Source organism: Thalassophryne amazonica, chromosome 19, assembly GCF_902500255.1.
Source record: "Thalassophryne amazonica chromosome 19, fThaAma1.1, whole genome shotgun sequence".
Classification (NCBI taxonomy): domain Eukaryota; kingdom Metazoa; phylum Chordata; class Actinopteri; order Batrachoidiformes; family Batrachoididae; genus Thalassophryne; species Thalassophryne amazonica.
Window position 1 is genome coordinate 16373238 of NC_047121.1, and position 26033 is coordinate 16399270.

The 26033-nt window shown below is 41.6% G+C and overlaps 1 protein-coding gene and 1 long non-coding RNA gene across 2 annotated transcripts in view; one reads left to right on the plus strand and one right to left on the minus strand.

Annotated features, from left to right (window-relative positions):
* Positions 1-2: 2 nt before the first annotated feature.
* On the plus strand, positions 3-11278 carry LOC117531716. The gene is made up of 3 exons (XR_004566710.1): positions 3-17; positions 1604-1611; positions 11146-11278. It is a non-coding gene; the product is annotated as an uncharacterized LOC117531716 (long non-coding RNA).
* Positions 11279-12057: 779 nt separating this feature from the next.
* Positions 12058-26033, minus strand: part of c19h20orf194 (chromosome 19 C20orf194 homolog) — a 131925-nt gene continuing 117949 nt past the window's right edge. Inside the window, exon 37 of the mRNA XM_034194829.1 lies at positions 12058-12875. Coding sequence (XP_034050720.1) covers positions 12769-12875 — 107 coding nt within the window. The 3' untranslated portion in view covers positions 12058-12768. The remainder of the gene's footprint in view (positions 12876-26033) is intronic.

Sequence of the window (26033 nt, forward strand, 5' to 3'; positions counted from 1 at the left end):
AAGTGTGCAATAAAAACGTACTGTGAAATCAATTGTGATTTTTGTTTCCACAATCCTAACCTTTAAAACGTCAGTGGTGTAACCCTTTACTTATTTTGGGATATCAAAAGTGGAGTGAGGATTTAATAAGGATAGAATTCATCATAGTACAGAAACAGCATTAGTGAAGGTTACAAATGATCTTCATGTCTATTAGACTCCATTCCTACCAGGCTGCTCAAGGAAGCCCTACCATTAATTAATGCTTCGATCTTAAATATGATCAATCTATCTTTATTAGTTGGCTATGTACCACAGGCTTTTAAGGTGGCAGTAATTAAACCATTACTTAAAAAGCCATCACTTGACCCAGCTATCTTAGCTAATTATAGGCCAATCTCCAACCTTCCTTTTCTCTCAAAAATTCTTGAAAGGGTAGTTGTAAAACAGCTAACTGATCATCTGCAGAGGAATGGTCTATTTGAAGAGTTTCAGTCAGGTTTTAGAATTCATCATAGTACAGAAACAGCATTAGTAAGTAAGTCCCTTCGGCTACTCCCTTGTTTGCACTCGGGGTCGCCACAGCAAATCCAAGGTGGATCTGCATCTTGATTTGGCACAGGTTTTACGCTGGATGCCCTTCAGAAACAGCATTAGTGAAGGTTACAAATGATCTCAGTGCTGCTTTTGATACTGTTGACCATAAAATTTTATTACAGAGATTAGAGCATGCCATAGGTATTAAAGGCACTGCGCTGCAGTGGTTTGAATCATATTTATCTAATAGATTACAATTTGTTCATGTAAATGGGGAATCTTCTTCACAGACTAAGGTTAATTATGGAGTTCCTCAAGGTTCTGTTCTAGGACCAATTTTATTCACTTTATACATGCTTCCCTTAGGCAGTATTATTAGACAGCATTGCTTAAATTTTCATTGTTACGCAGATGATACCCAGCCTTATCTATCCATGAAGCCAGAGGACACACCAATTAGCTAAACTGCAGGATTGTCTTACAGACATAAAGACATGGATGACCTCTAATTTCCTGCTTTTAAACTCAGATAAAACTGAAGTTATTGTACTTGGCCCCACAAATCTTAGAAACATGGTGTCTAACCAGATCCTTACTCTGGATGGCATTACCCTGACCTCTAGTAATACTGTGAGAAATCTTGGAGTCATTTTTGATCAGGATATGTCCTTCAACGCGCATATTAAACAAATATGTAGGACTGCTTTTTTGCATTTGCGCAATATCTCTAAAATTAGAAAGGTCTTGTCTCAGAGTGATGCTGAAAAAATAATTCATGCATTTATTTCCTCTAGGCTGGACTATTGTAATTCATTATTATCAGGTTGTCCTAAGCGTTCCCTGAAAAGCCTTCAGTTAATTCAAAATGCTGCAGCTAGAGTACTGACAGGGACTAGAAGGAGCGAGCATATCTCACCCATATAGGCCTCTCTTTATTGGCTTCCTGTTAATTCTAGAATAGAATTTAAAATTCTTCTTCTTACTTATAAGGTTTTGAATAATCAGGTCCCATCTTATCTTAGGGACCTCGTAGTACCATATCACCCCAATAGAGCGCTTCGCTCTCAGACTGCAGGCTTACTTGTAGTTCCTAGGGTTTGTAAGAGTAGAATGGGAGGCAGAGCCTTCAGCTTTCAGGTTCCTCTCCTGTGGAACCAGCTCCCAATTCGGATCAGGGAGACAGACACCCTCTCTACTTTTAAGATTAGGCTTAAAACTTTCCTTTTTGCTAAAGCTTATAGTTAGGGCTGGATCAGGTGACCCTGAACCATCCCTTAGTTATGCTGCTATAGACTAAGACTGCTGGGGGGTTCCCATGATGCACTGTTTCTTTCTCTTTTTGCTCTGTATGCACCACTCTGCATTTAATCATTAGTGATCGATCTCTGCTCCCCTCCACAGCATGTCTTTTTCCTGGTTCTCTCCCTCAGCCCCAACCAGTCCCAGCAGAAGACTGCCCCTCCCTGAGCCTGGTTCTGCTGGAGGTTTCCTCCTGTTAAAAGGGAGTTTTTCCTTCCCACTGTCGCCAAGTGCTTGCTCACAGGGGGTCGTTTTGACCGTTGGGGTTTTTCTGTAATTATTGTATGGCCTTGCCTTACAATATAAATATATTCACAACAGGCTCAAGAGCATAATTATCATTTTTTAAATTTCAATTTCAATTTATTTTCATTTATATAGCGCCAAATCACAACAGAGTTGCCTCAAGGCGCTTCACACAAGGTCTAACCTTACCAACCCCCAGAGCAGCAGTGGTAAGGAAAAACTCAGAGGAAGAAACCTCAAGCAGACCAGACTCAAAGGGGGTGACCCTCTGCTTGGGCTATGCTACAGACACAAATTATCATCTGCGCAGCTTTAAATTCCAACCGGTCAGGCATGTGGAAGATGTTCTGGTGCTGTGAGTTTCTGCATGTACCAACTCTTGGACTTGCTTTGGGTCAAAATTGTCACAGAACACCATCCCAGCAGACATGTCATCCATTCCAATCCCCCAAAGGTAGTCATCTATCTGCTGCCACTGGGTATTACGTGGGCACTGCATTGGGCTGCTGCAGGAATGAGTGTGCAGGATCATGCTCAGAAAAACTGTTCCAGCTGATGCTCCCTCACAATGGATATACTCGGTCGCTGTAACTGCTCACTTGACACAAAGCCATTCTGGTGGTACCCATGGATGTCCCGAGAGACTTGCTACTAAAGACATCAAACTGTTGTCTTGCAGTGGTTAGCATCAGTCTCATAATTGTGCAGTAAAATCAGAAGCAGCAGCACTCTCAAGACTTGGATGTTTTTCTTTGTGTAAAGACATATATCGGCATCGCCATACATCTGTGTCCACTGACATCATGACTTTTCCCAGGTGTCTCCCAACCTCATCGGCCAAGGGGTGGGCAGTGTGTCCGGTAGGGCCAAGACGGTGCAGGTTTTCATTGCTATCCATCACCTCAGCAGGTGATTTCAGATGATCAGGACTTGAAGTTGAGGGAAGGAGCTCATCAGTAAAACCACCTGAGGTGCCCTGCACCGTCTTGGCCTTTCATGGCACACTGTTGTCCACCATGTCATAGGTTGAGCACCCAGAGACATGAATGTCTTGATTTCGATTTGATTTTTCTTTGCAGACACACTGCTGATGAGACTGTGCACATTCTCCAAAAATCCTATTCATTGTTGAACACTGCTTGGTAAAAGACTTCTGAGGGAACAGTAACATCATGGAAAACAACATTCATTCACATCCTGAAAAATCACTGACACAAGGGACATTTTACACCTTGGTGAAGGCTGATAACCCCCCCCCTTCACAAGCCAACAAAACAAACACATATCCCTTTTAAGGTCCTCTTAAAGAAAATGTGCCTGAAATCACATTTTAATAACCCCACTTTTTGAACGTGAGCAGCTCCTGCACTATGTACAGTACACCATTGTTGCAGTGACTTGGACCCACTCAGCAGGATTTGGCAGACGCCAGCGAGGGTGAGGAGTGTTTACAAGCGACTGTCAAAATAGCCCACAAATAGCCTCAGCTGGAAAAAAAAATTACAATAGAAGGACATTGAGGGGAGGTTAATGGTTGTTGTGATACGGTGTGAGTATGTTTTAAGTGGTCCAAGTGTGACTGGGTGGGGGGGGGTCTTGCCTTGAGTCGCTGGGGAGAAACTGGCGGCACAGTGGTGGCAGGAACGAGGCAAGGAAACTGATGTCAGACGTTAGCCATGTGGAGGACTGTATCTGCCTGGCAACAGTACAAGGACACACACACGCATGCACACACACACACAGTTGCTATGTTTCTTTTGAAGACACACACTCAGTGTGAAGGTTGACCCTGCGTACAATGTGGAGGATTCCAACATTCTCTCAGCTGAGGCGCGTTAACAAATCAACAACACTTTCTGTTTTGTCTGTCGTCCAGTCCCCATAACAGAGTCCTCCCAACTCAGGGCCCATTCAGAGATGAGTTTAGTCATATCCACAAGTTTTGTATCGTATCGGAGTTTCATCCACACTGAACCAGCGTTTTCAGAGCCCGAAAAAACTACCATTTGAAAATAGGTGTACAACAAATATGCAACTTTTGTGAAACGTCATCTCTCTAATTGCAGCCTTAATCCTGGCTGCAAGATGGCATGTAACAACAACGATCACGACAAACTAGACTTGTGTTCGTGCTGCAGAAACTACTGAGTTTATTGGGGCTCCTAAAGCAAAATTTCTACTACAGCGAGCAGCAAACAGTTATGAGTAACAATATACAGTATATATGTAAACGTGTCTATATCTGCATATTTGGATTGACATGATTCCCAGTCAACTATCTCTTGTAGTTTAGATGATTTATAATCCAGTGTGACTAGAAGCAGAAGATAGACTTTATCTTCAGTCCACACCAACGTCTCAGCTTTTGCTCTTGCTTTAGCATTTGCGCTCACCATCATCTTGTTCTTTTGTTTGTAAAGTTTGTTTTGTGGGAGCATTACAGTGCCATCTACAGGCCTGGCATATATACTACAGTGTTTTCAGTGGTTTCATGTGTACGCAGATATTTTTTAATGACAAAGAAAAAGACTGTATAGGGAAATTCCATTTTCGTGTGGATGAGGCATTAATCTCCACCTTTATGTCAGATTTAAACCACCTCTGAATAAAAAAAACAAACACTTGTCAACCTTATAAATATTTAATGGTTTTAAGTGGTGCAATAAGTACAACAATTAGTGTGTATAAAAGCATCAGTCACAGGAAAAAACAGAAGTTACAGTAGTTTGTGAAAATGCAGCTCAGTTTTTGCTCACTTTCTGTGAACAGCCTCAAAACAAAATGTGGAAGTCAGTTTGGCACTTTTGAAGTTTTTTCTTCTCATCACAACAAAGCCTTTTTTTCCCCTTTACTTTAGACGACCTACAGATAGGGGAGAAGAAACGAGCCCTCTGCCTTTTTTTGTTGCTAGATCTAATTCTGCCATAATGACATCAAACACCAACCAAGTTGAATTGTTACTTTTCCTCGACACAAATAACATCCTTTTTTTTCTCCCCTCTTTTGTGCAAGGTTTTGTAACCAACTGCCATGCAGCTGCAGAGACAGAAGATATTAACTGTGGTTTCACCTCATCATGTGCTCTAAGAGTTGAGTTTGACAGCGGTAAATGTGTAATCTCAGGTATGGAGATAAGAACTCCTGAGTAAATTGCTTTTGCTGTCTGTGATGGACAGAACACCCCCCCCCCCCCCAAAAAAAAATAAATAAAATAAAAATAAACAAATTGGTCCCATGAAGCCTGAGAAATATTTGGTCAGGCAAAAAAACAAAAGCATTTCGAAGCTGCCTTTTGCCAATAAGCACAAAATAGCATAAAAATACTCACTTCTTCAAGAAGTGCACACATCTTACATCATCAGCCCATTTGAACCTTGGAGCCAATCTTAAAAACTAGAAAATAGAGGACCCCCCCCCCCCCCCCCCCACCTCATATTGTGTGATCAAATTGCAGTACATGAATGTAACTCGCCTGTTCTCATATAAATCCAATTAAAACCAAACTTTGTTTTTATCCTATAACTTCAGCTACAAAAAGGCGAACATCCTCTTCCAGGATGAAGACACCGGAGTGTTCAGTCTGCCAGAGAGCTGCATAGGAGTTAAACTGAGGGACCAGTGGAGGGCTCTGTGGGCTCCCCATGTGCAGAAATTAGGGGCCACACAACTTTAGTCACCAACTCAATCGGCATTCCACATTGGTTTTCATGCTCAGACATAAAAAAGATATAATTTTCCTACAGCAAATAGCTATTTTCATTTATTAATCAACTAAAGTTTGTCAGTTACTAATTTATTAAAAGAAAATAAGCGACAGAGTGCTTTATTAGCATGAACAATATACAAAATTCATTGCTGGGTTTAATAACATTTCCAGTTGCACACAACCATTTGGGGTAGTTTGGATGAATCATCCTGAGCCCTCCAGTGAGCCGTCTCGTCACATCACCTACTCCACTCTCTGGCTGAGTAACACACACTGCTTTAAAGAATGACTCCATTGCTTGCTTTCACCAAAACCGCTGAAGACACCTCCTCGATCAGTGATTGAGAGAGGGAGTTCCGCTTTTCTTAGTGGTACCCAAGGTACTGCAGAACATTAAAACCCGACATCATCAGACCAATCAGGTTCTCTGAGACTTTTTTTTTTAAATGACCTCTTCTTGCACAATGGGAGCTTTTGTTGATTTGAGACATTTTAATTTTTAAACCAGATGTGTAAAATAAGTCATTATTTGACATTTCTGGTACCAGTCTGGTGAAAGGCAACTTTGTCAGAGTGTATGTGACATCTGAACACATGTAAAATAAAGCAGACATACTTGTAGTTGTGTACACATGTGCATGTATCAGTGGTTATAGAACAAACATCTTACGTAACCCACAACTTTAAGGACTGCTTTGCGATCTCCAGACCAATTAGCCAGTCACTTCAAACGCTCTCTGAATCGTGCAACAGGTTTCAATGTTATTGCACTTGCAGCCTCCTATATGTCAGCTTCACTGTCTGTCATGGTAACTCTTTGCAGCATTACATAACTACCAAATGACCACTGAAATGCCAAACAGAGGATCAAGCCTGCACCAGTTAGTTGGTCAACAAAGGATTTAAGTAACATATTATCCTGCATCACTCTTTTTTCAAGAGGAGCCTAATCGCTTTGCATCTGCGTCAGTCATTTTGTAAGTGCACACATGTTCCATTTTTTTTTACTTCCAAGTGGCATTTCATTTGGTAAACAAAACCCTTAAACAATCTGTACGATGGTATACAGGCTGTATGAGCAGAAATCTACCAGACCACAGTACAAGCTCTTGAGGCTGAGAATTTAGCAGCAAATTTGTTTCCTCTGCATTGTCCTTAAATAACTGTCTGAGGTTACTGTCAGTAAAACACATTTAAAAAAGAAGGAAGTACAATTGTACTTATTTTCTTGAGTCAAAAGAAGGCAGGTGTTAGAGGTGTTAATGCACATATAATCTGGGTCTGGAGCGCCGTCAGAAGCTCGTCTCCTCCCAGTGTGATGCCCTGTAGTTGATGGCTATCTGGAACATGTCAGGGTCATACATGCTACAGACATACTTCATTACTAAGTAATGTGCTACTCTACAAAATATTTTAAGAAGACAGAGCATATTTAGCATAGGACGCTATGACTTGTTCAGATTGACGTGGACTCTACTGAGGACAGATGGGGCCAGCAGTGTCAGGCTGGGAATTTAGAAAAGCTCAGGATTATTTGAATGTGCACAGATACATATATACAGGCCATCTGGGGGAAATAATTCTTCCCAGATGGCCTGATAACAACTCTAACTTTCATTTTGTTTGCCAATTGCTATAAAAACCAACCACACAAACAAAAAGCAATATTCTTACATACGGTTGCTGACAGTGTTGGCAAACAAATATGCAAAATATGGTGTTGCCAATGTCGTTTGAAACCCCAAAATACACCAGAACAGATCTTAAAATAGCTAAATAAGCACCAAACAGTGAACACATTTGCATTCCATCAGCAAGTATCCTTCATTTGTGCTGAGGGTTTAGATTATTGACATCTTCATACAAAAATCTCAGAGTATTTATCACAGCATACAGGAAATTTTTGGTATGGTATACAAAAATATAAGATATAGTGTCTATAAATAGTACACACACCCTTCAGGTTTTACATTTAATTTCTTTAATAAATAAAATAAACCAGCTCCAAGATACTAACATTTAAAATACTGTGCATTTTAACCTCAACGTGAAAACAAACCTCTACAACATGATCTAGAGTGCGTCCGGAAAGTATTCATAGCGCTTCACTTTTTCCACATTTTTATGTGACAGCCTTATTCCAAAATGGATTAATGTATTTCCCTCAAAATTCTACACACAATACTCCATAATGACAATGTGAAAAAAGTTTGTTTTGAGAATTTTGCTAATTTATTTATATAAACCAAGAAATCACATGTACATAATTAATCTCAGCTTTTGCCATGAAGCTCAAAATTGAGCTCAGGTGTATCCTGTTTCCATTGATCATCCTTGAGATGTTTCTACAGCTTAACTGGAGTCCACCTGGGGTAAATTCAGTTGATTGGACATGATTTGGAAAGACACACACCTGTCTACATATAAGGGCCCACAGTTGACAGTTTATGTCAGCTCAAACCAAGCATGAAGTCCAAGGAATTATCTGTAGACCTCTGAGACAGGATTGTCTTGAGGCATAAATCTGGAGAAAAGCATAGAAACATTTCTGCTGCTTTGATGGTCTCAATGAGCGCAGTGGTCTCCATCATCCATAAATGAAAGAAATTCAGATCCACGAGGACTCTTCCTAGAGCTGGCCGCCCGTCTAAACTGAGCGATCAGTTGAGAAGGGCCTTAGTCAGGGAGGTGACCAAGAACCCAATGGTCACTCTGTCAGAGCTCCAGCATCCCTCTGTGGAGAGAGGAGAACCTTCCAGAAGGACAACATCTCTGCAGCAATCCACCAATCAGGCCTGTATGGTAGAGTGGCCAGACAAAGCCACTCCTTAGTAAAAGGCACATGACAGCCTACCTGGAGTTTGCCAAAAGACACCTGAAACACTCTCAGACCATGAGAAACACAATTCTCTGGTCTGATGAGACAAAGATTGAACTCTTTGGTGTGAATGTCAGGTGTCATGTTTGGTGGAAACCAGACACCATTCATACAATGAAGCATGGTGGTGGCAGCATCATGCTGTGGGGATGTTTCTCAGTGGCAGGAACTGAGAGACTAGTCAGGACTGAGGGACAGATGAATGCAGCAATGTACAGAGACATCCTGGATGAAAACCTGCTCCAGAGCGCTCTTGACCTCAGAATGGGGCGACGGTTCAGCAGGACAATAACCGTAAGCACACAGCCAAGATATCAAAGGAGTGGCTTTATGACAACTCTGTTAATGTCCTTGAGTGGTCCAACCAGAGCCCAGACCTGAACCCGACTGAACATCTCTGGAGATGTTCAATCAGTTCAACTCTATGTGAAGGAGATGTGTTGCACTACGTAAGGCAAATAGTGGTCAGGCCAGATACCGACTGTTTTTCTGAACCCCCCCAGGCCTCCCCAATAAAGCAAAACTGAACATTTCAGAGTGGCCTTTTTATTGTGGCCAGCCTAAGGCACACCTGTACAATAATCATGCTGTCTCATAAGCATCTTGATATGCCACACCTGTGAGGTGGGAAGGATTATCTCGGCAAAGGAGAAGTGCTCACTAACACAGATTTAGACAGACTTGTGAACAATATTTGAGAGAAATAGGTCTATTGTGTATATAGAAAATGTTTGAGATCTTTGAGTTCAGCTCGTGAAAAATGGGAGCAAAAACAAGTGTTGTGTTTATTTTTTTGTTCAGTGTAGTTCCTTGATTAAACGCCTGACCTTGAGTGGAGGCCTGCCTCATTTAAAACTTTGTCTGAAAAAACATAAACACCTGCCTTACATAAGTGCCGGGCATTATGTATATGAAAGAGGATTACATTTGGGGGAGTTACTGTTTTTTCTAAGTCCGCTGCGGAGTAGTACCTTAAAATCCTGGTTTATGCTTCTACAACTGGGTCATGTGCACTGATGTGCGCATGACCCTTTTAAAGTTCTCCGTCGCACTGGTGGGCATCTTACTGCAATTTGCTGCAGGAACAGTATTTTTTTTCTGGATCAATTTGTTCCCTTATGAGCTCCACTTCTTTATACAATTATTAACCTCCAAACCAGTGGTACGGTACGAGCAATTTCTCTCCATGAATTTTGGGTCATTTGAGTGTGTTTTCCTTACTATGTGTTGTGAAGTTGGCCATATTTGCAGACTTCTCTGCCAAACGTATTTAATCCATGATCATGGATCGGTGGGCGTACTGCAAAACTATTAAAATATGACAGGAGAGGAAGGAGTGAAAACGTAATGACAAATCACAGCCCTTGCAGTCTCCGTCGTTTCGCCGGTAGGTGTCAGGCTACAAGGAGAATTGGCAGTTACACAGAGGGTTCTGATCAAAAGTGACTGTCTTTGGTTTGCCACACCCAGCGATATGTGTGAAACCTAGCACCATATTACAGTGCAGGTAGCAAATAGCATTTTGTTAATAATCGCCAGCCTTGAATAAGGGCCTGCCTCTTTTAGGGGCTGTGTCTGAGCACGGTTTGAAAAAAATAAATGCCCAGGCTTTTAATAAAGGAAATATGGTACCCACTTTTCTCAAATTGGCGAGTGTCAGTACTGAACTTCATTGCATACTTCTGTTGCTCTGGTTTTTATTGGAAAAACATTGTGATGGGGTAGGATGTTTGTGCGATGTGAGCAAAAATCCATTATACAAAATCTGGTATGTACGGTGTTTATTACATGGAAAACCATACAAAAACAATGAGGCTTTTGTTTTTGTCCGGTGAGTGTGAGTCTCCAGTTTACATGATGACAGTTGAGTTTTACTGTATAACGCAATGCTAAAATACCCCGATCACAGTCAGATAGACGGACAGACGCAAAGTCTTCGCAATACCGATAATCATATTCTGGCCTTGGGAAAAAAGACAAATCACCATGCTCTTGAATAAAGAGAGGGAATATAACCTTCATATTACTTGGCACTTGTTTGGACTGTGTGACACAGTCAAAACAACAACAAGGAGGATGGATAAGCTATGGTAAGCCTAGTGTTCCAAGAAATTATAGTTTTAAAATGTTTAATTTAATTTAGTGAAGAAAATGCACGTGTTTCAGTGGCTGAGACTGGAGCGTCTTAACTTTTATCCGTTGCTTCACCACTCATAGCTTCATAGTAGAGCAAGAGAAAGACACTGAAAGGCTAAGTAGGAGAATTCCAGAAGGCACATGACTTGTAAATGGTTCTTGTGTCCATCCTGAGAGTTGTCTGAAGCTAACTAGCTGTAAAAGTAATGATTCAGTTTATTGTAGAACTTTTGTGCTCCTAAATTAATAATAAAAAAATGTTAAAGCCAAAGGTTGTGTGTACTTTTATATGCACTCTACACCACCACTGTAGTAGCAGCAGTATGTACACATTTCTGTGCTCAATGAAATGTCCCATTATTAGCACAAATTTATTCAAGGCAAATTTTGTGCCACTTGACCAAAGAAAGTTCACTAATCTGTATATTACTCTGCTGACCCCATGACAAATAAAATACATTACATTTTTTTTAAAAATAGAAAACAGCAGGGTTCCTACACATTTACATTTTGTAAATCCTACTTCTCCAGGATTTTATACTTAGATTTTTTTTTGGTTAGTTCTTCCATGCAATGTGGTTTGCAATTTCAAGTAACAGTGGGTCATCAGGTACCCACATTTGAAGTCGTCGTATTCAAAATGTCAATACAACCCTCCCTTCCAGCCTCAATTTGTCATTTATACTTTCTTCAACATTACAGAATTTTAAATACTGTGTAAGAACCCTGGAGATATGAGGAACATGTGCATAGAACTTCAGTGTGACACAATCATAGAGCAAACAGTGATATAACTTCCAACACAAAATCTGATTCTCTGCAAAAATCACACTACTGCACATAGTTTTACACTATTCTCTAAATGTCACACAGGTTTACAAAAAACAAAAACAAAACCAATAACAGGAATCCAGATTTCCTTTCCTCATCCCCTTGTCCTTATCAGTGACCCAAACACATTTAAAAAAGTAAAGTACACATTTGACTAAAATAGTGACAAGTGATTCACACATGGCCAGAGTGAGCAATTTTTTTTTTCTACTGGTTTCTCTGTGTTAACTAGCAGCATTATAATGCACAGAAGACGTGTCAGGTGAACATGAAGCCTCAATGAATGAACTCATGTCTGATTGCTGTCACACTTTGCTGCAGAGACTGACCCCTCCAAAACTTGCACTTTCATTAGATTCCCTTCAGAAATCCTAAAATAAAGCACTGCAATGGTCTCCAACTATGTGATCAATTGCATCATTCATTAGATGTCTGCAGCCAAACAGGCCGCCCAATGTTTACAGCTCTATGGTTGAGTGCTCACTATGTTGCAACATGGCATGCAGACAAGCTAACAGGTGGACCGTGGATTGGGTGACAACAGAGGAGGAGCGATTCTTGAGAAACCCCACCAGGGAGACCACTAGAATCACATGGCTATCCATGCCTGTCCAGAAATAGAGGCATTAATTTGCCAACTATAATAAACAGAAAAGCACAAGCTGTTGAACTGTGCCGCTGGAAGTTCCCTTCTGTCGTGCTAGTGTTGTAGCTTTCACATCTAGTTTCAAATTTGTGTGCGGTTGTGAGGAAGATTTAAAAATTCTGTCAGCAATGTTAATCTGCTTCGACCTGATTAGAAATTGCAGTTTGCCGATTTCCAGTTGATGGAAACTAAAGTCTACAGCAGCAGTGCAGTTGAAAGGCATATGTCCAAGCATCATGTACTTGGCTTTTGAAAGGTGACGTGATTGTTCAAAGTTAACCTGCACTTAAGTATTAAATGACAACCAATGAGAAAACAGTGACATAGCCCAGAGACGATGAATGGACTTCTAGCAGCAGCTGTTTCTGTAGCTTCATGTGGTGTGAACGCACATCATCCACTCTACTCGAGTGGACAACAAATAAACCCAAATGACCGCCCCCCACCCCGTGGCTTCGTTAGACTTTGTAAAGACAGATGGATGCGGCGGACAAACAGACACAGATTACATTACGGATCAAACAGGTCAGGCTGCGTGCGCAGCTCCAGCTGATGGTTGAACAGCTCAATCTCTTTGTTGGCCTCAGCAATGTACTGTTTGATAAACTCTTCCATGTCTGCAGCAACACCGATGTAAGGCAAAACGCACACAGAGCAGCAAAAATCAACAACAGCGTACAAAGTCACATACATTATTTGTTGGTAAAACTGCATTAGTTTTCTACAAATTGTGAATGTTACTTTTTAGTAAAACTGCTGATTTTAATGGGTTTTTAGTAATTTAAATAAAAAATGATCTTGCACTTTTATCAAGAAGGACATCTTAAGATGTGCTTACATTATAGTGGTAAAGCATTTTGTGCGTGTGTCTTCTTCGTTACACTGTGCGGAGCACTTTGACAGGTTTCCTCTGAGGTATGTGCTGGGTACTGCATTGCCATGCTGCAAAGAAAATTGAAGCATGGAACTCTGACGACTGTCCAGACAGTCCATAGCAACTTTACTAATAACTGTCAGGCCAGGGAGCACGGTCTGGTGCTGCATGTTTCCATGTCCACCACACTATGGAATCGTCCTGAGTCCTAGTTAAAAACCAACCAGGTAGAGAATTACTCCACAATAGGAAGAGTCTAACTGACACAGCCAGGTGATACACAAGCAGCCCCTTGTCAAGTTGCTGGGGTCCTCAATATTGAGGCACCTGTGCGCTGGATCATGAGCAGGCAAACACATCACAGGCTGTAGTCTCACAGCTGACGTACCGTCACAGCGCAAGTGGTACACCTCATCTGAGTATCACTAAGTAACTGCCAATTTGACACAATGTCTTTCCAGTGCTATGCAAGGATTCAGCAAAATACTACAACTAAAGACATCTACCTCTCGCCTTAGGTCATTGGTTAGTGTTTAAGTACAATAAGCACACAGTAAGACCAGAAACATGAGAATCAGCTGCAAATCATGATTTATCTGCAAATCGTTAATTGCAAAATGCGAATACTGAAAAAAAAAAAAAACATCTCCCAAAATTTTCAGTTTACGGATCAGTTACTGCAAGAAATCTTGATCGTAAACCCGATCACCACAAAAACAATTTTTTTTATTGTTTTTTTTTTTTATTTTTTTTTAGTGGGGGTCACTACAGCCGGTGAGGTGGGGAGCAGCTCTCACTTCTGGTGCCAAGCGCCCGGTTCCGCTGGGTGTGTCCCGCTGTGGAGACACTGTCAAGTAAGGAGTGTTATGAGTCGGACGCAGCTCGGAGAACCGACCAGCGTTTGAAGGACCCAGTATGAAATAAGCAGAGCACGGTTCAAAGGCTAACTGAATTTAATACATAACAGTGATAATATAATAACAAAAAGGTGCGGCCTGGCGTGGTGCGCTCCCAGCAGCGCTAACGGTCCGGAGCCAGAAGCTGTTTCGGACCCAAGGACCCCGCCGACACCCCCCAGGTGGCCGCAACAACCGAGTCTGTGAAAGAAGGAACCATTATGTGAGTCCACACTCTACACACAGAACACTTAAAGGTGTACAAACAGCAAACACTTCCTGGCTTGATTACTGATCAGCTTCCCAACCTGCAGGCATGGAACATCCAGTTCACAAAACTCCACTGCAGTGGAAGCTGATACATGACTAACAAACAGCTCAATACAATAAGGTGTGAGGGACACCACATTTACTGACTGTATAACTGTTAGTCACAAAATCTAACGTACCTCAGGAAGTGTGCTGACGAGCGTGAGACCTCACCCCCTCCTCTTTCACAGACTGTGCATCAAACCTGGACGTTCTCAGCATCCGCTGCTGATGAGATGGCTCCCGAGACGACGATCTCACCCGTCTGGTCACAAGGTCGAGTCTCTGGCAAATACACACTGTGCACTCCAGTCTTAAATGCCAACATGTTCCAATCCATCCAGATGCACCACAGCTGTGAGTCCTGACGAGTCGCAGGTGATCAGGGTGAGGTCCTGACAGCCTCAGCAACACAGCCACTCAGTCCCAAATGCACGCCACCTGGGAGGAAACCAAAAGACAAACAAACCGGCAGCCAGGCCCCCCCAGCCATATAACAAGGAGTTTGACTGGGACGGTCCACCTGTCAAACTCAGAAAGGACAGAAACCTGCCCCTCCGGTAAACGTCTCAATAATGTTAAGAGAAACGCATAGAAAAAGAAACAACACTAGTTTCTAACCTCAGGAAGGCAGACAACGAGCTGCAACCTTATTTTTACCCATATGAGCCGTCTTCTGAGCTGGAAAAATAACACTAACCTGAATGAGCAGACAGCGGAGAAACAGAAGCTTAATGTCATTGTGAATAACTTTGGAGAATTTTTTATTGTTTAAATTTTCAAGAATGTCAATGTTATACAGTGTGGTGTCACCAAATCCACAGCACACATCAGTGGTCTCCTGCTGGTTAGGCTACAGCACTAAGTTGAGAAAAATGTGCAAAAACTTTTCAGTGATTTTTTTGTCATTAAAATAACTCATAAAATGAGCAATAAAATTCATCAAAATTAAATGTTTGTCCTTAACAAATAAAACACAAAATAAACACGAACCCTCAGGCTCTGTTAAGAGAAACTGCACTAAAATAAACAAAGGGGTTCTGAAGCTCATTCACTTTTATAGACTCTAATCTCTTATGTGGCTTCAACCCAAACCATTTCCACAGCTGTGGAGTGCAGCCTTAAAACCATGTTCATTTGGACTTATCCTTCCAAAAATTACTGGTGAAACAATTACTAGGGGAGCTACAACCACTACCTTTGCACTATTTTGGCATCCAAGATAGCCGCCAAAATAGGATTTTTTTCACTTAAACACCAATGATTTCTGTCATTATTAAGTCTATTGCTTGTTCTTACTATGTATTTTAATGATAAGGGTCTATTGGTGGCCATTTTGGATGCCACTTTGAATCTTAAACCCATGAATGACTTTAGTTTAGGCACAAATGAGTTTGCTGTGACCTGCAATGGTCTTCCCATTGAATCTCTGTGATATTTAAGTTGTTTATATGTTGTGTAAAGGTGTTTTAGTGAAAGAAAAAACCCTATTTTGGCGGCCTTCTTGGATAAATGGCTTGAGGTCAGTTTTTATTTTTGGGTACATCCTGATTGTGTTTGGGGTCATCTAAGGAACCTAAAACAGTTGGTTTGGTTTCGTCCTCAGGGGTGCAAAGGTAGTGGTCGCAGCTCCTCTCGTAAATGCAATCGCTAAGAAAAACACCAGTATTGAGCAACACGTCATCTTCACTTCACCTGGTTCATTGATGCTCTGTCAGCATATGGCTAAGTGACCTCGCCCCGCCCACAATAACAAAGAGAGCAAAATACAGTAGCAGCAGGATATGTAAGTTGGTGGGGTAAAGTAATTATTAACAGCTTTAATCACTCATTTTTAATCCAGTCTGAATGCACCATATGAGTCAGTAAAAATTCTGGCAGGTTATATTAGATTCCTGGAAAAAAGGATTTTTCCACTGATTATCTTTAACATGGAGGTGCTTAAAGAAGCATTTTGAAGACAATTACCATACCAGCAGCAGAGATTTTACATTCATGCTAGCCTAAGGCACACTTGTGCAATATTCATGCTGTGTAATCAGCATCTTGATATGTCGCACTTGTGAGGTGGGATGGATTATCTCAGCAAAGGAGAAGTGCTCACTAACAGTGTTGCCACAGTTACTTTGAAAAAGTATTCCAATTACTTATTACTCCTTGAAAAAGTAACTTAGTTACTTTACTGATTACTCAATTCTAAAAGTAACCAACTTAGATTACTAGTTACTTTAAGCAGCTGCCGTGAACAACCCCCTCACCTCAACATGAAAATCATAACCTGTTTTGCCAATACTCACTTTCTTTTCTTGACTTCAATAAACATAAACACTTGTTTTATAAAAAACAAAATAAAGACCTCTTTTTGACCTCATATTTAACTGTTGACAATACTGTAAAGGTAAAACTTACAATTTCTAACCTACATTGTTTATAAATCTAACTTAAATTCTTTGTAACATTTAATAGTAGAGAAGCTTGAATCTTCAACTGGACTGGGACGCTTTTCAATCTGCATCAGATACTCAAAGCGCTTTACAATAATGTGCTGCCACACAAGACGCTCACTACACACCGGGAGCAACTACGGGATTAAAGACCCTGCCTGAGGGCCCTTAGTGATTTTCCAGTCAGGCTGGGATATATATATATATATATATATACACACACACACACACACACACATATAAATGGCTTCACCCAAACACTAACCATGAGTGAAAAAAAAGTTTGTGTTATCATTCATATTCTCTGAAAAATGGTCAAAATACTAAACTTCTGCCGGGGTATGTAAACCTTTGAGCACAACTGTATATATAAAACAGATCAGGGAACCAATAGCTAGTAGAAGTGCTAACACCATTAGCATGTAACATTAAATACAACAAGCATTTCACTCAGAGGTAACACTGCAGCAAGGACCTCTCAGATGATCAGTTAGGATGTTTCACCACACAAGCCATATTAATCCAGGTGTTATAAAATGCTCCAAACAACAGACACAGCCCTCCACATCACTTACATGGGGGGGGGGGGGGGGGGGGGGGGGGGGGGTTACAGACACAGTGACAATCAGAAATTGGCTAAGCTGCTGTCATTCAAAGAGACCACACCCACAATTATTATTGTTTTTTTTTATTTAACCTTTATTTAACCAGGTTAGTCCCATTGAGATCAAGAGCTCTTTTGCAAGGGAGACCTGGACAATTATAAAGTTATAAAGTCTTTAAATGTAGAAGGAAACTGGAGCACCCTGAGGAAACCCATGCAAATACGGGGACAACATGCAAACTCCACACAGAAAGGCCACAGGTGGGAATCAAACCCATGACCTTCTTGCTGTGCGGCAACAGTGCTAACCACTATTCCACTCTTATTTTAAAATTCTTTAAAATAAAAAGTTAGAAAAAGAAATCCCCGTAGAGTTGCCATCCGTCTACAGACCAAAACCATTTTTTGTACCAGGCTGTAAACATGTTTATTTCTGCTCTTACTGTGCGTCTTTGTAACACTTGTTCTGCTTCTGGCACACAGGACAGAGTGTGCTCCAAACAGCACACCTCTGTATGCTGGTTAAAAATATGAAGCCACAGAGCCTGTGGGGAAAAGCCGTGCTTTGTGATTGTATGGTAGGTGTTTGGACCACCTGCTTTATTACACTGAGCGTGCACCGCTGCACAAAGTGTGCACATCTGCACACAGCCCAAACATTGGGGGGTGTAACAGCTGTATGCCAAGACTGCTTAATAAGTAGCCCATCCCATCCCTAGCTTGTTTTCCATTACAGATTTGTACAAAAGTAAAGCAATATTTTCAAAATGTTGACAAAACACGATAGCGTTTCCATTAGTGATGGAATGAGACTGCTGGGTTTTGTCTTCTTGCAATAACTGGTAATTCAGTGAAGCTTTCGCAAGAACTGCAACTGCAATACTCATGGTGACAGATGAGTAAGTTCTGCTAAATATTGCCCCGTCACACATAGCCGGAATCATGCAGAGTGCCGTCGGAGTTATGAATTGGCGCAAATCTGAAAGGTGTCAGATTTCAGTTCCAAAACCTTCTGACAGCCATCTGCGGATGTCCACACAGTTGGTCAAAATCAGCCGGTGGCCCCGAGTGTAACTCACATGTTCATAATTCTCCGGGTGCCAGCGAGATGGGACACCTATCCGACAGCAATCCATATGTAATCTGGCGACCATCTGACCGCAATTTACATATTCTGACGGCGACCTAAACAGGATCTGAAATGACCTGATTGCAGCTGATTGAGCTCTGAGATCGATCGATCACAGCAAAGCTTGCCGACATGCTGTGCCACGTTTGTCCACCTCCACTGGACCCCGGCCAGGGAGGGCGAAGGAAATATTGTTATGTAATAACATATATGTGGCACTGTGCGTGAATCAGAGGCACGGCACAACACCCAGCAACGCAGCTGAACAGGATGTCATCGCTCTAACGCACGTGTTATTACGCGTACACCTCATAAGTCTGGAGCAGGAATGCTGCGGAAATGTTTGCCCAGCACATGATAACATGAACATGTAACTCACCTCCGGTACCTCACGTTCCACAGCACGGCGCAGACAGCTGGTCAAGTCCCTTTCACCCGCTGCGCTGTGTGCTGGCAACATCGATCAGATGACAAAAGCATAATCAATCAATCAATTTTTTTTTTTATATAGCGCCAAATCACAACAAACAGTTGCCCCAAGGCGCTTTATATTGTAAGGCAAGGCCATACAATAATTATGTAAAACCCCAACGGTCAAAACGACCCCCTGTGAGCAAGCACTTGGCTACAGTGGGAAGGAAAAACTCCCTTTTAACAGAAAGAAACCTCCAGCAGAACCAGGCTCAGGGAGGGGCAGTCTTCTGCTGGGACTGGTTGGGGCTGAGGGAGAGAACCAGAAAAAAGACATGCTGTGGAGGGGAGCAGAGATCGATCACTAATGATTAAATGCAGAGTGGTGCATACAGAGCAAAAAGAGAAAGAAACAGTGCATCATGGGAACCCCCCAGCAGTCTACGTCTATACCAGCATAACTAAGGGATGGTTCAGGGTCACCTGATCCAGCCCTAACTATAAGCTTTAGCAAAAAGGAAAGTTTTAAGCCTAATCTTAAAAGTAGAGAGGGTGTCTGTCTCCCTGATCTGAATTGGGAGCTGGTTCCACAGGAGAGGAGCCTGAAAGCTGAAGGCTCTGCCTCCCATTCTACTCTTACAAACCCTAGGAACTACAAGTAAGCCTGCAGTCTGAGAGCGAAGCGCTCTATTGGGGTGATATGGTACTACGAGGTCCCTAAGATAAGATGGGACCTGATTATTCAAAACCTTATAAGTAAGAAGAAGAATTTTAAATTCTATTCTAGAATTAACAGGAAGCCAATGAAGAGAGGCCAATATGGGTGAGATATGCTCTCTCCTTCTAGTCCCCGTTAGTACTCTAGCTGCAGCATTTTGAATTAACTGAAGGCTTTTTAGGGAACTTTTAGGACAACCTGATAATAATGAATTACAATAGTCGAGCCTAGAGGAAATAAATGCATGAATTAGTTTTTCAGCATCACTCTGAGACAAGAACTTTCTAATTTTAGAGATATTGCGTAAATGCAAAAAAGCAGTCCTACATATTTGTTTAATATGCACTTTGAATGACATATCCTGATCAAAAATGACTCCAAGATTTCTCACAGTATTACTAGAGGTCAGGGTAATGCCATCCAGAGTAAGGATCTGGTTAGACACCATGTTTCTAAGATTTGTGGGGCCAAGTACAATAACTTCAGTTTTATGAGTTTAAAAGCAGGAAATTAGAGGTCATCCATGTCTTTATGTCTGTAAGACAATCCTGCAGTTTAGCTAATTGGTGTGTCCCCTCTGGCTTCATGGATAGATAAAGCTGGGTATCATCTGCGTAACAATGAAAATTTAAGCAATACCGTCTAATAATACTGCCTAAGGGAAGCATGTATAAAGTGAATAAAATTGGTCCTAGCACAGAACCTTGTGGAACTCCATAATTAACTTTAGTCTGTGAAGAAGATTCCCCATTTACATGAACAAATTGTAATCTATTAGACAAATATGATTCAAACCACCGCAGCGCAGTGCCTTTAATACCTATGGCATGCTCTAATCTCTGTAATAGAATTTTATGGTCAACAGTATCAAAAGCAGCACTGAGGTCTAACAGAACAAGCACAGAGATGAGTCCACTGTCCGAGGCCATAAGAAGATCATTTGCAACCTTCACTAATGCTGTTTCTGTACTATGATGAATTCTAAAACCTGACTGAAACTCTTCAAATAGATCATTGCTCTGCAGATGATCAGTTAGCTGCTTTACAACTACCCTTTCAAGAATTTTTGAGAGAAAAGGAAGGTTGGACATTGGCCTATAATTAGCTAAGATAGCTGGGTCAAGTGATGGCTTTTTAAGTAATGGTTTAATTACTGCCACCTTAAAAGCCTGTGGTACATAGCCAACTAACAAAGATAGATTGATCATATTTTAGATCGAAGCATTAAATAATGGTAGGGCTTCCTTGAGCAGCCTGGTAGGAATGGGGTCTAATAAACATGTTGATGGTTTGGATGAAGTAACTAATGAAAATAACTCAGACAGGACAATCAGAGAGAAAGAGTCTAACCAAATACCGGCATCACTGAAAGCAGCCAAAGATAACGATACGTCTTTGGGATGGTTATGAGTAATTTTTTCTCTAATAGTTAAAATTTTGTTAGCAAAGAAAGTCATGAAGTCATTACTAGTTAAAGTTAATGGAATACTCAGCTCAATAGAGCTCTGACTCTTTGTCAGCCTGGCTACAGTGCTGAAAAGAAACCTGGGGTTGTTCTTATTTTCTTCAATTAGTGATGAGTAGAAAGATGTCCTAGCTTTACGGAGGGCTTTTTTTATAGAGCAACAGACTCTTTTTCCAGGCTAAGTGAAGATCTTCTAAATTAGTGAGATGCCATTTCCTCTCCAACGTACGGGTTATCTGCTTTAAGCTACGAGTTTGTGAGTTATACCACGGAGTCAGGCACTTCTGATTTAAAGCTCTCTTTTTCAGAGGAGCTACAGCATCCAAAGTTGTCTTCAATGAGGATGTAAAACTATTGACGAGATACTCTATCTCACTTACAGAGTTTAGGTAGCTACTCTGCACTGTGTTGGTATATGGCATTAGAGAACATAAAGAAGGAATCATATCCTTAAACCTAGTTACAGCGCTTTCTGAAAGACTTCTAGTGTAATGACACTTATTCCCCACTGCTGGGTAGTCCATCAGAGTAAATGTAAATGTTATTAAGAAATGATCAGACAGAAGGGAGTTTTCAGGGAATACTGTTAAGTCTTCTATTTCCATACCATAAGTCAGAACAAGATCTAAGATATGATTAAAGTGGTGGGTGGACTCATTTACATTTTGAGCAAAGCCAATAGAGTCTAATAATAGATTAAATGCAGTGTTGAGGCTGTCATTCTCAGCATCTGTGTGGATGTTAAAATCGCCCACTATAATTATCTTATCTGAGCTAAGCACTAAGTCAGACAAAAGGTCTGAAAATTCACAGAGAAACTCACAGTAACGACCAGGTGGACGATAGATAATAACAAATAAAACTGGTTTTTGGGACTTCCAATTTGGATGGACAAGACTAAGAGTCAAGCTTTCAAATGAATTAAAGCTCTGTCTGGGTTTTTGATTAATTAATAAGCTGGAATGGAAGATTGCTGCTAATCCTCCTCCTCGGCCCGTGCTACGAGCATTCTGACAGTTAGTGTGACTCGGGGGTGTTGACTCATTTAAACTAACATATTCATCCTGCTGTAACCAGGTTTCTGTAAGGCAGAATAAATCAATATGTTGATCAATTATTATATCATTTACCAACAGGGACTTAGAAGAGAGAGACCTAATGTTTAATAGACCACATTTAACTGTTTTAGTCTGTGGTGCAGTTGAAGGTGCTATATTATTTTTTCTTTTTGAATTTTTATGCTTAAATAGATTTTTGCTGGTTATTGGTGGTCTGGGAGCAGACACCGTCTCTACGGGGATGGGGTAATGAGGGGATGGCAGGGGGAGAGAAGCTGCAGAGAGGTGTGTAAGACTACAACTCTGCTTCCTGGTCCCAACCCTGGATAGTCACGGTTTGGAGGATTTAAGAAAATTGGCCAGATTTCTAGAAATGAGAGCTGCTCCATCCAAAGTGGGATGGATGCCGTCTCTCCTAACAAGACCAGGTTTTCCCCAGAAGCTTTGCCAATTATCTATGAAGCCCACCTCATTTTTTGGACACCACTCAGACAGCCAGCAATTCAAGGAGAACATGCGGCTATCTAATCCACCTCGTATAATTAAATCCATGTGAAGCAAAGCCCCACAACAATAATCCAGCTACAGTTGTGTTATGATGCGTATCAAGTAAAATGACAACAACAAAAAAAGAGTTTAAAAAAGAGAAAGTCCACTGGCTGCATTTGAATATTGCGCACGTGGGAAGATGGCGCACCGCCAGCACAGTTCAGCGGCAGTTATGGAGTCCAGCCGGACAAATAAGATCTAGCAATGCAAGCATATACTGATTAAACACCTAAAGGGATTTTTCACTGGACTGTACAACAGGTGATCACTGACAGCTGTCAGTGAGCTCGGATGGACACCAGTTCCAGTGCTTGCCATGTGCACACGCGAAGTTGCTAGTACAGTGTTTATGGACACATATACACGCAGCTGAGTGATCATTCCGGCCACGCACTCGCACACTGCTTTGATCACCTGTTCTACACACGTACATGCGCGCACTCAGTCATGTGAGACACACACTGATGAGAGGTCAGTTTAGCGCTGCGAATGTGAGGACGAGCGCAGATTTGATTGAGTGGGAGAATGACAGCTCCAATGCTGGTGCCATCTGACAGAAACCTGTGTCATCTGACTGTTGTCTGAAATATGTTTGGGCTGCATCCTGCAGGTGTGCACGAGGCAGTCTGGATGAGTTCGAACCACGGCTGGCCACGCCTCTTTTTCTGCCGACTGCGTTGGATAATGCCAATATTTGCCATGTCGGAATGGCTCCTCCACATTCTTGCTATGTGTGACGGGGCCTTAAAGTCATCAGAGGTCTGACAAGCCCTCATTCTCTTAGTCCGTCCACATGTACTATGCCATGTATATATACATATCATTTGACACTTATGGTACGTCATGTGACATGTGGTCAAAAGTGTATCTATCTATCTAACTATATATATATATATATATATATATATATATATATATATATATATATCTATATATACACATACAAGGTCTGTTAGAAAAGTATCCGACCTTTTAATTTTTTTCAAAAACCTGATGGATTTGAATCACGTGTGCTTGCATGAGCAAACCTTGAACCTTTGTGCGCATGCGTGAGTTTGTTCACGCCTGTCGATTGCATCATTTGCTTGTAAACAGCCTTTGTGTGAGGATGGGTGGAGTCTCTCGTCGTTTTTTCTTTGCAAGGAAATGGCGGAACGACTGGAGCAGCGCAACTGCATCAAATTTTGCCAGAAACTGGGCGACAGCCAGGTGGAAACCATTCGGATTATTCAGACGGCTTTCGGTGATGATGCTATGGGCATCACATAGATTAAGGAGCGGTACAACCGGCTTAAAGATGGCCGCACAACGGTGGAGAGCAAGCCGCGCTCCAGGCGGCCATCAACATGCTGAAATGACCAGATCATTTACAAAGTGAACTCTGTGGTAATGTGGGACCGTCGTGTGACTATCCGAGAAATTGTGGAAGAGGTGGACATCAGCACTTTTTCGGCAGATTCCACTGTGACAGAAGATTTTGCCATGAAAAGAGTGGTGGCGAAATTCATGCCGATGGCTTTGGCACGAAGCTGATGGTGCACCAAAAGCCGTCTGAATCTTCAAAATGACGAGGCTATTCACGCAGCTGGCATGAGAGAAGAGGGCAGGTGACCGCATTTGACCTGGATGTCCAAATGGCCCCACAATGTCTAAGTGCCCCACGTTACCAAGCAACACGTCATGCAAGTGTGCCCCCCGGGCACATGTGGCATGCGAGTATGCCCCCTTTATAACACAGATGTCATGAGGAGTGTGTTGGCGACCTCCCCCCGATCATGTTTCAACATCGATCACATGGGGACCGGCCAGCCACATCTGCGCTCGCACAGCACGGTGTGCACGTTGTTATCAGCCGGCCACCCAGGCTAATTAACTTTCCACCACGTGCATTGTACTCCACATGACACAAAGAGCAGAAAATAAATACAACATGGGGAAAGGCGTGAACTCATTCATGTGCTGTGGTCAGTTTCAGCTGACAGCGGCTCAGCACACACGTGTCAAATTAAAAAACAGAACAGGACAATTAAATAAATACATACAACAATAACTACGTACATAATTACATAACAAATACATAAAATAAACTAGAAGCACTCAGAGAGTGCAAACCTCCACCAAGGCCATGTGGTCACTGACGCCATAACATCTACACGCCGTGGAATCATTGAACCTAAAAAATTCTAACAATGATGTTTGCTCAGTAGTAAAAAAAGTTTCATCTGCTGTGACTGGATAGCATATATCCTTAGCGCTTGGCATCACAGTTTATTGCAACATGCACCTTTCCCAGAAGCTACTGTCATCTGAGCACTGATATTGATATTGCATGTGCTTATAGACAAAAACAAATGAGACAAAATTCAATTTATTATTCAACTAAACTGCAAATATATGAATTTTTTAACATTTATGAAACACTTCTCTAAACAAGGCCATAGGGTCACTGACCCTAAAGAGATTCCCTCCTTGGCACAGTGATCTATTTCTTTTTGTCTCTTTTCTAAAATTGTATATAATAATCATTAGATTATTAATATATAAACAAAAATAAATTTAAGAAATATTACAATTTGAAAACAAATGCACCTGAATGTGATGACAGCTGCAACTGCTTAATGCTAACTTTTAACATAGGAAATGCCATAGACATGCTAACGCGTTAGCATCGGGATCCGGATCGTGATCCGGATCACCACTAAAATTTAATCACTTGTTCCTCTTGTCATTTCCAACCACTCCACAAAATTTCATCAAAATCCGTTCAAAACGTTTTGAGTTATCCCACTGACAAACAGACAAACAAACAAACGCGACCGAAAACATAACCACCTTGGCGGAGGTAATAAGCACATAAAGGAAAAGAGAGTGAGACTTTTGTCTATGAGCTGAGTTCATTCAGTATGGTGGTGTGTCCGCTCCAGCTGCTGCTGTTGGGATCTGTGGATTCGCAAGTCACAACTGGAGAACACATATTGTGTTGTGAAGGACATCACATTACACCCCACCGTGAGGCGCGTACATGGGCATGCTGTCCTCGTGTGGAAATGCATAAAAACACATATTGCCTTTGCAACAGGCTGGAGCAGCCGCATCAGCGTGCACATTGGCAGGCTGTGCCATGTAAAAAGAGCCGTCTGATCATGTGTACACTAAGCTGGTGATCTGAATGTCACGTCACCCATGTCAGTTAAGGTCCACATGACGTGGTGTCCTTCAGTGCACTGCTCGCTGGACACACTGGGCCAGCAGAAGTGGACATGACAAGAGCACACTGCTTCATTCAATGTCATTTCATGACTTGACGTCTATGAACAT